The sequence below is a fragment of the Lipophrys pholis genome (assembly GCF_963383615.2).
Source record: "Lipophrys pholis genome assembly, chromosome: 12".
NCBI classification, from domain to species: Eukaryota; Metazoa; Chordata; class Actinopteri; order Blenniiformes; family Blenniidae; genus Lipophrys; species Lipophrys pholis.
Window position 1 is genome coordinate 22,457,915 of NC_137641.1, and position 18,005 is coordinate 22,475,919.

Below are 18,005 nucleotides of genomic sequence, written 5' to 3' on the forward strand. Positions count from 1 at the left end.
CATTGCCCTCTTCAAATACACAGGTTAATAGTTGTTGCTTTTCTCTCCCCCCCCCCCGACAAAAAAAGAGAGAAGAAACAAAGCAAAATCAAAACAGATTCAATATTAAACGACTTGTAAAATGTCCACTATAAAGAATGGCTTGAAAAGGAGAACGATTTCAAGCACTTCCCTTCAGGATCTGTGTGCCATGCTTTAGTTTAGTTTGAATGTTTCCTTCGGGAACCAAACAACACCATCGAAGTCCAGCTGTTTAGTCCTCAGCCCGCTCTCCCAAACATGAGAGCTCCTATGAAAATGGATAACTGACAAGGCCACTAGTCCATCACCACATCCTCAAACCCTTCGCTACGCTCAGCCCACTTACTTCTCTCACTACTGAGATTCATTACTGACTCGCCTTTTTTTTTTTTTTTTTTTTTTAATTCAATTTTGAAAGCAAATTGCCTCAAAGCAGTGCAAAACAAGTCAAACCTGTGCAATAAGGCCTACCGCAATCATATCTCATACATACGTCTCACCGTAAAAGTGAGCCTTCGAAATGAGTCAATAGTAAAAACGATAAATGATTAAAAAATAGAGTAATAATAAAGTCGTGGTGGTGGGTAACGAAGCATTTGGACATGCACGGCTTATCAGAGACGAGACATTGCCCCGAAAGACAAAAACAAAAGAATTATCAGACAAAAGTGTCTGCTTCAATTTTCTAATGCCGACACCCCCCCCCCACTGCTTCTATTGGTGACGCCGGCCGGAGCTCGGGGATTCGGGGTCCCGGTGGGGTGTGTTGGGAGTATGTCGTCTCACAGGGGCTCAGGCAGCCATCTGCCACCCTACTCTAGCCAGCCTGATCCTGATCCTCAGCCCAGCCCGGCCCAGCAGGCCCGCTGTCTCATCCCCTCAAAAAGGCTTCCTGCTGTGGAGGAGGGCGGAGGGGGGGGAGGGAGTTCTGGGGGAGACAAAGGCGGGGGAGGAGCTGTGGGAGTTGGGGAGCTCCACAGCGAGGCCCCCTTTGACCCGGTCCCCTGGCCCGGCGGGGCAGACGGCCCAGACAGCACCGTGTCTGCTCGCCCTGCCTCCTCCTCCTCTTTTATCAGCCACACAGACTCTGGGGGCTGACGGAGAGACAGAAGAGGGGGGAGGAGGATAGAGAGAGAGGGAGAGGGCGAGGAGGGGAGGGTGGTTTGGCAAATGAACACAATGAAGAGGCTGACACAGACCACCCTGACCTCCTCCACCCGCCCGCAGACCCCTTCCCCTTCTCCATTCATCTTTGGGTACAGATCTCTCTATTCCCCACGGACAGGCTGCTGCCCTCGCCTCCTCTCCCCGTCCTGACCCCTCTCTCGTCTGTCCCCCCCCTCCTTTGTCTCCCCCACAGCCACAGCCGGCTGAGCTCCCAGACTCTGTGTGGCTGAGTACGCCCCTACTGGCCACATACCAACTATTATTTTATTTATTTTCTCCAATGACACGTAGTGTTGCCTCGGGGATACCTGTGTGTTGTTGGCTCATGGTCGTGGGCTAATTACAGAATTTAGCTCAATATACACATAAAACATTTAATTACTCAGGCAAGAGAATGTTACTTCAGTGAAAGATTCAAATATATCTCCTCAGGACCTCTGGAGGTGGGGGTTTGTTCTCCACGATCCCTAAGGGAGGGGGGGTCTGGCACCTAGGCAGTGGTGGTGAGCTTTTGGATGGTACGGTTGTAGTATTGGGTGGTGAGAGCCTCCAGGGGGCTCCAGCGGTGTGCGTGCAGCTCGATGACCTCCATGAGCAAAGAGCGAGTTAGCTGAGACTCCGCCGGACAGAGCATCTTGTCCCTGACGGCTGCGAGGAGCTCCGTCATCATCTCGGGGAGCTGCTCCTCCAGGAGACGCCCCGCGCTCTGCAGCTGGTGGATATAATGGGGAGTGGGGTGGGGGTGGGGGTGGGGGAGTGGAGAGGTAGGAGGTGAGGGCAAAGTGTGTGCACGTCTCTTACTGAGAGCAGGAGCGAGACAGTGTCTGGCACCTTGTTGTCATATATAGAGTCAGACAGGAGAAGTTCACACACCCTCCGGCCATAGAGAGGCGCGCGCATGTGTGTGTGTGTGTGTGTGTGTGTGCGCACGTGTCATTTGTGAGCATCTGGGCAGAGCAAAGTCAGAGCTCACCTTTCTTTCCTCTCTGTGTGGATAACAAACTGTTTTTCTCTGCTATTTCATATATTTCAACCTTCTTGCTGACTCAGCTTTTGTTCCTTTAGTCGGTGCACTTTGATGTAAACTTTGCTGATTTTCACCAGGAAGAAGATCCTTATAGCTCCAGGTGGCTCCGGTCTATGTTTACTTTTATCTGACTTATGCAATCAAAATGATCCCTGGAATAACATATTTTGGGGAAAACCACTATTCCTTCTCATCTCGCAGGACCCGGTGGCAGTCGCTCTCCTCGTCTGTTAATCTGCAGTCTGGTAAATGAGGAAACTCATCAGCCATAACATTACAACCATTGACAGGTGAAAGGGAATAATAGTGACTATTTTTGGGGCGCCTACAATTTGTTGGCTTGTGAACGACTCTTGTAAGACGCGGTCAAAATGATCTACTGACATGAATGAAATGAAATATTGTTTCATATTTAAGCAAATTTTTGGGACTTTAAAAAAACACTGCAACTCGGGCAGGTTCAATACCTTCACATCTTTAGCTCCTCGCTGGCTTGTTGGGTTTTTTTTTTTCCAAGGTGTGTAACTTGTCAATCAAACTCCACAGCTTCTTAATAAACTAATGAGCTGGAAACAAGACATCACTTACAAGTGTTACATGTAAGATGATGTTACATGCTTTTTTTCCCTAACATCTGCAGGAACAAGCAGTTACCATAGAAACCAGTAGATCTTAAGTCTCGCCTTCCTCACCCTTTCCTCACCGGTTACCAGTGACGCCGCCACGCCTTCAGCAATGATAAAGTAACACAACAGATTGATGTAGGAAGTTCTTGTGAACACTTTTAATGACTTTGCGGTAACTTGTCACCTCAGACTGGCCGCTCTGTGCGACGATCAGACACATCGGGCAACGCCGACTTTTCTCTTCATAGTTGCGCCTGTGTAATGGTGTTCGTCCTGTTGTGTGGAGCAACACTGGAAACAGGTTCCCCTTGGGATTAATACTTTAGTTCTATTCTACAGTGAAGACATACGGGTGTGTGAGGATTGACGGGGAATTCCAACGCTGCGGCTCTTGTGAGATGTTCCTGGTCTTTTGGTCAGTATTTATCAAACGTCGCCCAATGAAGGAGCAACATGGACACAATTTAGAGAACTTAGTGGATCTATTACAAACATCTTGGTTTCAGATACACAACATTTTCAGAGGTTTAATGAGTTCCTGGGAGTCCAAGAGGAAACCACACAGAATCAGGCGATAATGCCATGGATGATGTGCTCATACATTTCTTTTTTTCTAAATCAGTGCAGACTAACATGTCAGTAGCCAGATAAAATAACTTGTGCTTCTTGCTCTGTTGTTTGCACTGTGGGGATGTCTACAGGAGCTGCAGCTTTCTTCACAATAACGTCACTGATGGTTTGTTTTTTTTTCTCTGCGTTTAGGTACATAGTGTGTCTTTTAGTTTACAAAGAAAAAAGAAACTTGTGAAGATAAAAAAGTTTTATATGCACTGCAGGGGACATCTGACAGTGGAAAGAACAGTTGGTAATTCCCATAAAGCCACAATGGTCACATTAATTAGAAAACACAGCAGGTTAAAATAAACCTTTAAACCGAGCTTCTGTCTCCTCTGTAATGAGCAAAGTCTCCCATACCTTTTATATTCTGACCTTTAGAAAAGAGATAAACAGAAAATATGACTGAGATACTTTAAAACACATCATGTTTTGATGTACGATTTCAAATATGGTTTAATGTTTGCTTTATCGCATTAACTTCTCATGTCTCGCTGCATTCCGTTTGGCTTGAGCAGACATTTTATATCTGCTGCCCGTCTTATCTAAGACGGACAAGCATCGCGTTTGAATATGTGCACTGTGATTTTTACCGAGGACATATTTGTCGCATGAGGACATTTCTTTTCACTGTATAGCTGTGTGTGTGTGTGTGTGTGTGTGTGTGTGTGTGTGTGTGTGTGTGTGTGTGTGTCTGTGCGGTTCATACCTCCATTGAGCAACAGAGGACTGCATCTTCCTTCACGTCTGTAGACTCCAGCAGCTGCGAAGGACAAGAACAAACAGTATATAAACTATAGTGGGAAAGCAAAGGGCTGCAGATAACTGCATGAATGTGGATGAATCCAAATGTGGCAATATCAAGATGCCGAGCCATGGTGAGTGAACTGAACCTAGAAGATAAGCATTGTGTGTACGTTTGGATTTAGACCACATGGGGAGATTAGGCGAATGCAAGTGTTTGTGTGTGTTAATCAGTTCACAAGAAATAGGGAAAAAAAAATAAATAAAAAGATCTAATCCTCACTGTAAATATTTTCGACATTAACATTTTAAATCTTGGAAGACAACAGACGCTGCTTTCAGCCGGGTAAGCCAGCAAACATCACACATCAAGGCGCGCTTTATTCATAATGTACATACACACACAGAAATGCACAGACACACTGTAAACACACGGCGTAGCCGAAGACAAACAGTGGCGCTGGTAAACATGCTTGCTGGCTTCCCTCTCCAACCGCCCCCCCCACCCCCCCACCCCCACCCCCGCACTGGCCCCATGCACAGATGGGCTTACAACTGGCACTTTCAAACAATGTGGGGAGGGATAGTGACAGAGGGAGGCGGAAACAACAGACAGCTTCTCATGTCAGACCACGGCTGGAAAGGAATTTGGTGAAATGCTCTTTTTCTAGCTCCAAGACCGCTTTATTTTTCACAAGCGTGTTTACAAAGTGCTGCTTTGATTGACCTGGAGGAGGGAAGGAAGTCACGGGGGGGGGGGGGGGGGGGGGGGGGGGGGTAGCTGGCTGTTTTGAAAATGCGGAAAAAACAGTGTGTAAACGTGGGTGCAAGCTAACAATCAAGAGAAAAAAAAGTGAGCTCAAAGCATGAATACACAGGAAGTCACTGCATTTAGAAGAAGGACCTTTTAATAATGGCACCGGTTAAAATAATAACGTCTTCACACCAATGTTCCTACAAGGAATTATTGCTGGAGCCTGCAGCTGCGCTCCGTGTTGTTTAGTGTGCTCGTCCACAGCTTCTCTGGGCTTGTTACATTCTTGCTGCAGTGATAATGGAGCAGTGATCCCCAGGAGGAAAAAAAAAAAAAAAAGGCCTTACAGACCTTTAAACACGACCAGCTCGACACTTATTGGGACTCACAGTTACTAACTAGCTGGTGAAAATAGTGGAATTTTTAGTACCTGGAGCAAACCTATTCTTTGGGGATGTGGTGGTGATTAAAAACTAGAGTTAAAAAAAGTAGTAGACTATTTGACTTTGACCTCATTTATATTAAACCTGATCAATACGGAGTCAATGTGAAGTAAATTTCAGCATCAGCACAAAAATCAAGGCAAAATGACCAAACACAACAATGTGACGGTTGTCAGGTTGATCGATGCCTATTATTCAGCTGCATTTCACCATATCTGCAACTCGCTCTGCGTTGTAGTGAGTCGGCCATCTTGGAATTTGCGACACTATCAGAAAATTGTAGCAGGCCACTGGCGGTCGCACCACCATGTTATCTGCAAGCCTGTCTCACTGCCCTGCACAAGACCACGATAAGAGACATCGACATGCGATTGCACATCTTTGCAAAATGTGGAGCTGCCATACCCAAATAAGGAGAAGAAAAATGAAGGATCCTGGTGTAAACGTAGCCAAACACCTGACTAACCATCCATCCGCTTGATCAAATTCGGGGTCACGGAGGGCTGGAGCTGATCCCAGCTGACTATGGGCACAGCCAGGGGACACCATGGACAGTTTGTCAGTTCGTGTTTCATTTCCAGAGAAACACTGTCATAGAAACACTGTCATAACACCGTCTGATGTTTCTCAAGTGCAAAAAGAAACATCTGATGCTGCGGTTCCACACTCTGTATGGGCTGGCCTCTTCTTTCCACAATGTAAGCTTAATGGTATTCCACCTATCATTCAGACGCAGCAGTTGCAGCGACGTCAGCTCCTCAGTATGCTCAGACGGGCGTGGTGACAGTGTGGCTGTTTGATGTGGGAACTCCAAGACCCGTCGTTTTCAGAGACGGAGAACTATGTGACAAGCAGGATTAGCTCATAATGAGCTCTCTGGGGAACCGGTGGTGAAGTTTTGCTCAATATGAGTAAAACGGTCTAATCTATACTCATCTATCAACAGCTCGACTATCCACAGTGATAGCTTTTTCTTCTCTGACTTTTCTCCGATGCATCAGCGCTCTCTTTGTCAGTGCTGCACCATAACGTACATTCCACTGCTCCACATTATCGTGGTTTTTCAAGTAGAAAAAGAACATCTGCAGAACAAAAAAAAAAAAAAGTTTCTCTGAGACTGTTTAATGCCATGTTTTTCCTACTGAAGCAAAAACAGTCAAATGGCTGGTTTGCTAAATTCTGCACTGGGAGACCTCAGAAGTCGGTATGATTTCCCTTTAGTCTGATATTCCACAGATATTTGATCACAATCATAAAAAGCAACTAAAAGTGGGGCAGCTGTGATCCTTTTGTAGGATGAAATGCATCCAACATGGTGACAACACACTGAGTGACTCAGTGAATTAATCAAAGGGACCGTCCCTATTAATGTTGACGTTTATTCCCATTCTTCACCTCGGCTTCATCACTCAACCTTATGTACCACTTTGGTCTCGATATAAGATGAGCCCGATTATAATATGCCGTTTCACATGGTTCATATTTGTAAATCGGTTCAGAAAAAAACCCATCTTTGTTTTTTTGATTTGAAAGGAATTTTCGGACGTAAAGATAATCAAACACATGAAATTAAACCGCTGAAACAGACACATGGTCATGTCATTATGCTCAGCTTGTTAGATGTTTCTTCATTACACGCAGTTTTAGATTCAGACTCCAATGGGCTCAGCTTATTCTATCATGTGGCAGAGCCGCCTGCTCCTCCCACCGCACGTCATCCAAAACATTTAAGATGACAACAGCAGCTGGTTTCTCTTCGCCCTCGGTATGGTCACATGATCACTCAGTCAGTGTTCATTGTGCGCCTCTGACGTTTGACCAGCTCACCCAGGTGTCGACGGCTGCATCCAGCACGTTCCTCTGGTTTTCTGATGCCACGTTGTCCTTCACACGCATAACTTGGCAAAACACTGGGAGCTCATTACAGCCGAAAAATAAACTCTATTAGATTCAGACCAAAATGGTATTTTGTACATTTTATGCAACATTATATTGGTGGGAAGCAATAAATATGAAATGTATATGACCGTATGGCCCACGCTGACTTTCAACAAGGCACCTTATAAATAGCTCCTCATGTCATTGGTGTATGTGCATGCCTTCTGCAATGTGCCACCGCAAACCAATATCCTGATGACGGCTTCTGTGGGCCACATGCGAGTCATCTGCTTCAATAAAACATGGTGTTATCTGTCAATTTGGATTCCCTGACATCTGGCCTCCTACTGTCCAGTGCTCTCAGTGCACCCAGGTCTGCCGCTTACACATTGATGCTGTTTTGATGCGATAGTTGATTTGTAGATTATCCATTTTTGTCATTCGTACTGTAATGGATATCAAAATAATCTCACGTTTCATCCGAACTTTTCATCTTCATGTTGCATTGGTTGATTGCTATAGTTTCACTCCTTACCACACACGCTGTTTGTTTCAATCAACTCAAACGGTTGTTGAAAACAACCGTTTGAACCACATAAATACAAATAGACATATGTAAAGATTTAATAGACAATATATATATAATATATATAATTAATCAATCTAAAAGGTTATATCAATCAGTAAAACTTGCTTTTTAACTGCTGCAGCTTTCATCCGTTCAATTCCAGAGGCGAAAATAGTTGATTCCATTATATTTAAAGAGGGGGAAGTAGTGACTCAACTACCCTTCTGAAGTATGAATGAAAAAGTAAAGACTGAGACTTGTAATCAAAGTATAAAAGGGGAAAGTAGCCATTTGGGGGGACATCTGAAATAGGCTTGTGTTCTTCGTGCCAGCAACTTCAATCATTTCTCTTGAATGAGGCCATTAATGGGGAGTGTCCTTCAGCTCTGACTCACAGACATTTAATAGGTGTCTCTTCTGTGTGGTCCAGTCTTCCTCTTTTGTCTATTTTATCTAATTGCATGTTTTTACGTTTTCTTCATGCTTAATGCACCTGAAGAATACAAAAAAGATCATATTTTGTATGTCTTTTTGTCTCATTTGTTGAAGACGAGATCGGTCTTGATGACAGAGCTCAACGCAATTTCTTTACTTACAATGTCTACAGTGATTATGATGTTAAGTGCTTTTTTGCCGATACAAAGTGTCATGACCTTACGATAACTCCACAACCTCAATACAAAGTAACCAAGCAAGCAGTAATCACAGGGGAACATTTAGCCGCAAGGTAAAAAGCCTCTTTACTGATCTTTGTGGCTGAATGAAAAGAAAAAGGACCTGGAGTCCATCAGATTAAAGTTACGGTTAACGGTGGAGTTATAGGGAGTGGACTTTGCGTGCTCTTTCTGTGTAAGTATGTTCAAAAAAATCAAATGCTTTGGAGGACAATTTTCAACTCTACATGACCCATAGGTGTGATCGCTTGTCTGTTTGCACTGTGATGGACTGACAGCCTAATCCTCCTTTCACCTTAGTTATAGGTCATATATATTTATATGCACAGTAAGTGGTATAGATGATGGATGGATGGAACAAACAAACACAGTGAATCACCCTATCCTATAACCCTATTGTATTCTAAAGTGTAAGCGCAGTTGAGGATTTGCTGTGTGGGTTGTACCTGTGTAAAATTACAAGGTTGTGTTTGACATCTCCCGGATCACAAGACGGCAACTGTAAGAGTCTGTCAGACATGAATGAATGAGATCACCTCTCATTAAACTGACTCTGATGTACATAAAGCTGTCATTCAAAAATACACTAACATAGCACTGTTCTGTTAGAGAGTCCTGTTCTGCAGGCTCGCATACAGAAGAGAGGCACACTTGTACCGTGTTTATGCAAGTACACACACACACACACACACACACACACACACACACACACACACACACACACACACACACACACACACACACACACACACACACACACACACACACACACACACACACACACACACACACACACACACACACACACACCGACCGACATGCACGCTGGCGTGTGCACATTGAGGTGTATAGCTTGCAGCAAGAATCTGACAGCCACAAGTTACAACAGGACAGTCAAATCGGCGAACAGATCAAAGTCAAGATCAACGGCTGAGGGAAATGGAGAGTTTTAAATGAATACATGGCAGCTGAACACATGAAATCCCACGAATATTTTGACATTCTGCAAAAAAAAAAAAAAAAAGGATTGCCAAGCTGCAAATGTTGATGCGGTAATACAGAGGTGTATATTTGCGTGTATTTCTGTCTGGTTAACTCCACACCCTCGGTGTTGCCGTCGAGCCTTTTAACAAGCTGAGATAATGCCCGGGGCATACCCTCAGACAGGGTGTGGATGGCATTAGCTTTGTGTGACTGTTGTATTCCTTAACTAGACGCCGGGTGTGGGTTCAGTGCCAGACTGACAAGAGGTGTGGACATGGCTTGTTAAACTAGTTGGCGCGTGCCTCAACACCTGCCATCTTTCAGTCCTCCGGCTTTATAAGCACATATTAAGAATAATGGTTTGTCCTCTTTATCTTCCTTGTTCTCGTCTCATGTCAAGTCATGAGTAAGTTTTGTCTGTAGCAACTGTCAACCTGACCACTGTCTCCTGCACTTCCTCTCACCTCCCCACCCGGGGAAACTTGCTTCCGCTTTAAATATTTCATCCGTCATCAACCACTTCTGTATAGCGGTGCGTCTGCTGTGGCCACCCTATATGGTTTCCATGGTGACCAAGGGAGAGAGTGTACAAGAGAGCACGACCAGCTGATGAGAACTGAATCTGGGGTCAAACACATTCCTGGAACCGATGGCGTCCTGACATTTTGCATCATAAACTCGTCCCCATTGTGGTGTCTGGAGTCTAGACGAGGTCTGAACGCAAAAAAAAACCAAAACAGGAAACACGTACTCCGCTCAACACAACAGCAGCATAATGGTGTTATTGGTTTAGTTTACTTGTTTGATTTCTATTCAGCTTTTTCTCTCTTGACTGACCCTTTGAAGCAGTCTGGTTCTTTTAAAGGTTTCTTCTTGTTTGTTCTTTTTCACTGTTGCCTATACTTGCTGTGACCAACAATGTGGAGTTGCTCAGTTGCAGTGATATTTTTTCTACGAACATGTATGGTGTTGCAAGTGGATTATAGACGCGCTTGCGCGATTACCTCTCGTAGGCAGGTGTAGATGGGGCACACCAGCACCCTGAACGGCTCCCCGGAGCTGCTCCTCATCATGCTGAACACCTCGCACAAGAAGGTGATGAATCCCAGCCACCGCTCCACATCGGACTGCTGGAGCCCCTCGCGGCGGGAAAAGTCCCTCTGTGGGGGAGGAGAGAGACCGTACAAACAGACGCTTGTTTACTAGGGAAATTACACCAAGACATTACAACCGATGCAGCTTTTGTAAATGTAGTAGAAGCTGTGAGTGGGCAGTAAAAGTGGGTGGATATTTAAGTGTTTCATAAATTCATAAGCAGTGATGGTAAACTATCTTTCCTGACAGAGGCATTAATCACCATTAACATCTTTGCTATCTCTCTAATGGGAGTTTTTGTAGGTGGCACACATATTAACCTCACGCCTTAAGGTACTTAAAGCCAAAAAGCAGCTGAAAAGCACATTAAACAAATTCATGATTTTTTTTTTTTTATCTGGCAGAAGTAGAGGAGAGTATGTTAATTCAGTTTGAAAGTGGAGGGTAGTGAACGATGTCAGCGCTGTAAAAATGTTGGGGTTAATATGGGTTAATGCTTAATGTGCACTCGTAGAGATGTTATTCAGCGGGTTAAACTGAAACTTCATTAACTGCCGGGACAACTCGCCGTGCTGCTCACATTCTCAGAGTTGTACTGCCTGTTAGCGTTTGAGGTGCTGCAGAAGCAGGAGTGGCTTACGTTCTAACAGGGAAGTACTTGTTTACCAAAGGCCTGTTTGTACACAGACACACTCCATGATACAATAGCGACACACCTCGAAGGACACCGTCTCATTAATGACAAGAAATACTCCAATCCTTGTAAAGTTAAACTTTCAATTTGCCTGGATGTTTTGTCGAGCATGCAACTTTAGTCTTCATTTCATGTAAATTCAAAATGAAGAGTCCATTAAAGTGGTGCCTGAAACTGATAATTACAGCTTGTTCAGAATTACTAGCATTAGTCAAAATTATAAAAAAAGAAATAAATTTAATAAAAAAAGAAAAACCTTCACACGCATAAAAACCTCAAATTCATAGTATTTTGTCTCTTTGATACAGGATTTGATTAAATGCAAAAAAATAAAAATTGTGCAAAAAATGTGCACAATGCTCCCCAGAAATCCCATTTAATCACATATCATCTGGTGGGACACTATTACTAAGTCGACTCCTTACAGATCTTCAGGGAGATTTTTAGGTTTTACATTTACAGATTTCTCTCTCTATCCTTATTTTTCTTGTTCTTAAACTATAAGGCATATCATATTTTCTTTCCTGACTTTGAAAAACAACTTAAGAGGGTATTGAAATATTCTGCAATACAACAAGATTAAACGCTCCAATTTCCAAGTATTTCAATGAGACTCATATCAAAACACATAATATATTTCAGGAACTATAACTCAGCGATGTATGAAAATGACAACGTGGCATTGTTCTCAGAGAAGACTGAACCCCAATGTGTCTCTTTTACGAAGCTAAGCAGTCGCACACTAATATATTGAGATCCAGGGGTCTAGGAGCAACATCATTATTGAAGACCTTCATGAGCCCACTTATGACATTTAAAATGTTATAAAGCAAAAAAAAAGAGAGAAGAAAGTCAAAATGTCAATGGCAAGGAGGGGGTCTGTGCCCGGCCGGGAAGTGGAATTAGAGTGAGAATAAAAGAAGAGAAGGGACCACACGGCGGCGATAAAAGGAGAGGGGATAAAAAAAGTTGAGAAGCGGGTAAAAAGGATCAAGGCGGTATTCGCCACTGCTGGATCTGGGATAAAAATCTCAACATCTAAAGGAGTAGGTGTTTAAATGGAAAAACATAAAAACACAAGGGAGGAGGGAAGAAAAAAAAAAAAAAAAAAAGGAGTGTGGGAGTGTAGTGGAAAAGAGCATCCGTGGGAGAGGGAAGCAGGAGCGAGGACAGGCAGGGGAAGGAGACGTGGCGAAGCAGCAGGTGGGTTAACATTTAGCCCGTGAATGTCATCTGATGGGAACGCGTGTGTCTTGTTCCCCGACTTCTTAACTGTCTGCTGCTCCGCCGGAGTCTGTCTGACTCTCACGATGGAGTGAAGGGTGAACGGGAGGAGTGTGGGTGTGTGTGTGTGGGGGGGCATCGTGCAGCGAGGCACTGGCCCATGCCGTTCTGGGTGAGGGGAGGCGATAAGATGACTGAGCACGGGAATGGAGAGCTCAGGGGGGGGGGGGGGGGGGGGGTGATGATGATGAGGAGGAGGGGCAGTGAAAATTGTAACGGCTGAGAGGATGTTTTCATCATGGGTGCAAAACTGGAACTGTGCAGTTAAGTGTCAGGATGGAGGGTGAAAGGGGAACGGGTCGCTCTCTCTCCCCTGGGTGTTTAGATTAGCTACTTTGCCCACTGACATTTACAACGTCTCGCACACACAGTTGGCTTCCACCTGAAAGTTGTCATAAAACTAAGCATGGATGGAGCGGCTGGAATTAGAGAGGTTTCAGGAAAATATACTGCTTCACCGAAATGCCTTCCACTGTGTAATCATGGGCTATCTTACAATTAGCTTTAAAAGGGCGTCTTGTTTACGGCAGCTTTTACATTTCTTGGGGTATTAGGGCAGCGGTAGGCTGGGAATAAAAGACTGAAAAGTTTAGAAGAAGAAGTCATTTGAAGGTTTATCATCAACCTGAATGTATTTTAGTTTATGAGCCAATAGTTTATGTGACTGTAATGTGAGCACAGTAACTCAACTAAACCAGACCTGCATATTACACAACCCATGAGCCACATGCAGCCCTGTGGTCGTCCCTGACAGGCTGGCGAGGGCTCAATTATGGATTATGAAAGTATGAATCAAGTGAAAATTAGAGTACATGAACGTCTGCGTGGCTTTCATTCATAAGGTGGCAGCTTTATTCTTCCAATGCAAGTACTTTACGTCCATTAGTACCTTCACAGATCTCTACTGTGTGGAAGGGTTACAATTTGAATCACAGTTAAAGAAGAACTCAGCTGATGTAAAGCTTGGGCTTGAGAGTCTTTCTGTATTAAGTTTGTATTTTCTCCAAATGACATCTCAAGTACTCAAAAAACTTCATTTTTTCTTCATTTATTTGGATCACAAATTAAATAATAAATCTACGGTATTTCTATATACATATACAAGGTTGCCAACGATATCATTACTTTTCCACAGTTGCAGATTTTGATAAAAATTCAATACACTTTTAAAGCTCTATAAAGTAAATTCACTCGGATACAAAATTCTCTATTTCTACATTTTCCAAGATGCTTTGTGCTGCAACGTTTAGTGGGTGAAATAATATTGTGCCTGAGAATAAAATGATAATCTCCTCAAAACAAACCTCCCGTCTCTATGATGTTTATTTATCGTGATGCCTTATAATGGAAAACTTAGCAGATTGGAGCTGTCAGAGGTCAGAGAAAATATATTAAAACAAAAGCAGCTTTGAAGAAGTTGTTCTGTCTCTATTCATAAAAATGCAAAAAAGCTGCTTGTGCTGTGAATGTCTGAGACTCTGTGTGTGCTCGGTTTTTGTAAACTCTGACATGCAGACTTGTACGAGGCTCACGAGGGAACCCACATCAAGAGCAGACCAATTAATTCCAAGTAAATGGCTTTGGATTGTGAGCATATGGATCTCATACAAACTGAAACATAAAAACTTTTCCTTCAATGCATGACAGCCTAGTTTTCTAATTTAAAACCAAAACAAGATCCAATAAGATTATGAAACCGGTGTTACACACACGCAGGAAGAGATTCGATAATTCAGCTTGAGAAAAAGCTTCTGTGTGTTTCAACAAGCCTTTTCTGAGTATTGATTATTTGTATTTTGTTTTGTCGACAAAATGGTCTCATTACTCATCTGAGTGATTTAAACGCATCTCAGCAGCATACTTGAAAAGCTCCTAGAAAGCTCCAGAGGAAAACCTCAAATCTCCACTGTAGTTTTTATTGAAGGTTTATTCATTGAAACTGAACATTTTTGGCTTATCCTTGAATAAAAAGCAATAAAGTTTTACGCCCACAGAACACTCATCAAAATACTTGGACATAGACATTTCTCTCCAAGTGTGATCAAAGGATACTGCAAGACTTTCAGACGTTAAGAGTCGGTGTGAATCAACATCTTTACGTGATGAAGTGGTCTGCACGCCTCTCTTTGTGTGAAACTGGGTCAGAAACTGCATGTTCTCCATGTGCGTACTTTGCTTTTTGTCCGGGTGCTCCGTTTTCCTTCTACAGTCCAAATTTGTGTTTGAAGCTCATCGGTGCCTCTACAAAATGCTGATCACAGTGAATGTGTGTGTATGTCTGTTGCATAAGCATTCTGCATAACCAAGTTTGTATTTTTTGGACTGTCATTGATATCAATTAAAAAATTCTTACTTTATAAGAAGTAGATGAAATGCAGAAGTTACCAAATATTTACCCCATAAAGGAGTAAGACAACTAGTTACAACCTTATGAAAAATGTGTTGAAAATCTGCAAAAGAACCAAAGAAGTGGAGAAAACACTCAGATCTTCTACCTATGCACAAGAATGTCTATGTCAATGTGAAACAACCCCGTTTACTTCTGTGAGATTCATTCCAACCAGTAAACAAAGGACCTGAGTGTTGATTAAAAAATGTAAAGCGGCCACTTGAACTAAAGGAGATTCGAATACTGAAGTCTGAGAGGAAAATAACAGAGACATTACTTCTACTACACCCACATATTCCCACGCCAGATCCCAGCGCGGGCGCTCTCACCTGAAGCATGTTGAGTAGCAGCGATCTGAACTTGGTCCCCTCCACCATGAACATCGCCATCTTGTCGCAGAGTTTGGCGGCTGTCACAGCGAAGCTCCTGTCCGAGATGGCCGTGGAGTAGATGGCGCCCACCACCTGAGCCAGGGTTTCCTCGGACCGCGCCGAGCACTGCGCCTCCTCCATGAAGGAGGCCAGCTGCTGCTCTACCCCACTGCTGTTGCTCCTCATGTTGTTGAGGAGGTCCACCAGCCGGTCCATGTTCTGCGATCCGGAGCCCGAGTCCTCCACGCACGCCTCTTCCTGAGGCGAGAGATGGGTTTAGGAAGAAGAGTGATCACTGGCGATATTGTGTCTTTTTATTCTTCGCACATGTAACAATTAATTACTGCAGAGATCACAAACTGTCTTTCAAAGATGTGCACACGATTTTGACTCCTGAAGGGCCTCAAGATCTGCAGACATGCATAATAGAAATCCTGCTTCCAGCTCAATATTCCACAAATGTTCATCATTGACAAACAGCAGTTACCTGAAGGGTCTGCATACCTTCTGTGTTACAAGAAACCGTGTTTGAGTGTAGCCATTGTTAGAAATATGTAAAGTATACCATGTAAACATCAATTCTGTAGCTAAAACCTTTCATCAATTGTGATCTAGCCAGATGACCCCTGTTGAGTAAATGTAGTCTCCTAGACTAGATTCATTGATTCACTGGCATCACTAAGGATATGTTTATTAATGCCTGCCTTGCCTCGCATTGGGGAGCCTTGTGCTGTCAAACACCCCCCACCCCCGGTGGTAATGAGTTAGCAGGAGAAAGAGGAAGCTGAGAGCAACAACACAGTTGGCCGACTCATCAGTTTAGAGCACAGTGGAGAACATCAAAAACTGTTAAGCTGATGCCACTTTAGTTCCCTCACCTCCTTAGTGAGAACGTGTGCTCTCTTCCCTGCCAGTCTGAATGTGTGTCAGCCTGAATGCTAAATAAATACATGGGCAAATGAGTCAAGCAAGACTGCATGAGCAAAAATGTATCCGCGGGTCTGTGCATTCAATGTGAGCATGTGTGTTTAATTAGTAATTATAAGACCAAGCGTGTGCGTGTATCTGTGTGTATATGCAAGAGTCCAGGTTGCCTTAATACTGACTGACAGGCACTAAGCAGCTTTTCAGTACCTTGTCCTTTAGTCTCCTCCTCAGCCTTTCCTTTGACGACTGCAGCAGGCTGATTTTGGGCTGTTCCGATTGGTCCTCGCCCATCTTTCCGCTTCGTGGTGGGCTGGGAGACTCCTTATTAACTCTCAGATCCGGGAAAGAATTTGTCTTGGGTGTTGAGTCAGATTTGGGCGATTCACTGGGACTCTTACTGCTGCGGTCTTGTGGTGGCCTGATCTGCTCCTCATCCAGTTTTACATTCTCAGTCTCTTTGTCTTTGGTTGTTCTTGGGGATACTCCTCTATCACCTGTAGTGTTTGTTTGTCCATGTCCCTGAAATTTCTGATTGTGGTGCCAACGCCGGTTCTGGCTGTAACCGTGGTGAGGGGGTCCTCCTTGGCGCTGCCCATGTCCTCCTTGGTACTGGCGAGGCGGTCGGCCAGCACTGTTGCTCCTGTTATCTCCTGGTTCTGTTAGATGCTGCTGCTGTTGGTTTGGAGACTGTTGCTGGGGTTGATCTCTCTGCTGCTGCTGTGGTGACAGTTGTTGATTCTGCTGGGGCTGGTTCTTCCCTCCTCCTCCTCCACCACCACCACCACCACCACCTCCTCCTCCTCCTCCCTGAGGCCGTTGCTGTCTCCTGAAATGAGAGCAAGTTTCGGTTAGTTTGGTTGTGATGTAGCAGCAGCAGCAGCTGGCTTGTACCTTCCACTTCTGTGTCACTGTAGCCTTTACTCATCTTCTCCCAGAGACTAACCTGTGCTGTCCTGTAAATACTAATGTGACATCGACAAACACTAACCTATCATCCATCTCCTCGGCTATAAAAACACAAGCCTGCTTACATGTGGATGCACAGTGTGTCAGTGTTTTCCTGTCCTGCATTGCTGTGTCCCTGTGCTGCACTGGCTCTGGACCTGACAAGCCGCTGACATATGGTCCAGAGGATTAGTCACGCTGGCACCAAGGAGGCGACCTATTATCTGCCTCAGCATGTGAACGAGCATACCTGGTACTACTGTATTTTACCTGCATTTGGATGCATGTAAATGCTGTGAGACTGAGTAATGCAAAAAAAAAAAAAAACGCTTAATCTATACAGAAATGGGTGAGTATCATCTACGCTTAGCCGTTAGCAAAGTCTAAACAAGTGATAAAAATCACAGCAAATTGGAAAACCTAATGAATCAGACACGTACGTTTCAATATTAGTAAATAGGAACTTTGCCTCTTTCTACCTACCAAAGGACTGCAGGTAGAAAATTTACCGTTTTCAAATATGCTCCTGTCTAGTTTTTTGTACATGTATAAAAAGCCTTTGCTGACTAGTAAATAATACAATGAAGATCACATAAACTACAGTTTAGTGGATGATTTGTCCCGTCACCCAGCTAGTGATCATGTCATAATGTTTGCCTTAACTCCTAAACCTGTCCAAAATATGGCATGAAGACAATTGTACAAACATGATCTCAGCTGTTCGCCATCAAGCTGAATCAGTTGATTTTTGAATTGGAAAGAAAGTGTGTTTGCAAGTTAACAACCTAAAATCACAAGG

General features: G+C 43.9%; 1 protein-coding gene across 2 annotated transcripts in view; it reads right to left on the reverse strand.

Annotated features, from left to right (window-relative positions):
• Positions 1–423: 423 nt before the first annotated feature.
• The window catches only part of ctif (CBP80/20-dependent translation initiation factor), a 56,669-nt gene continuing 39,087 nt past the window's right edge, over positions 424–18,005 (reverse strand). For both annotated transcript variants that reach the window (XM_080477296.1, XM_080477295.1), the window contains 5 exons: positions 16,469–17,087; positions 15,293–15,592; positions 10,506–10,661; positions 4,166–4,219; positions 424–1,900 (listed from right to left, as the gene is read on the reverse strand). In XM_080477296.1, coding sequence (XP_080333422.1) covers positions 1,679–1,900; positions 4,166–4,219; positions 10,506–10,661; positions 15,293–15,592; positions 16,469–17,087 — 1,351 coding nt within the window. In that variant the 3' untranslated portion in view covers positions 424–1,678. The remainder of the gene's footprint in view (positions 1,901–4,165; positions 4,220–10,505; positions 10,662–15,292; positions 15,593–16,468; positions 17,088–18,005) is intronic.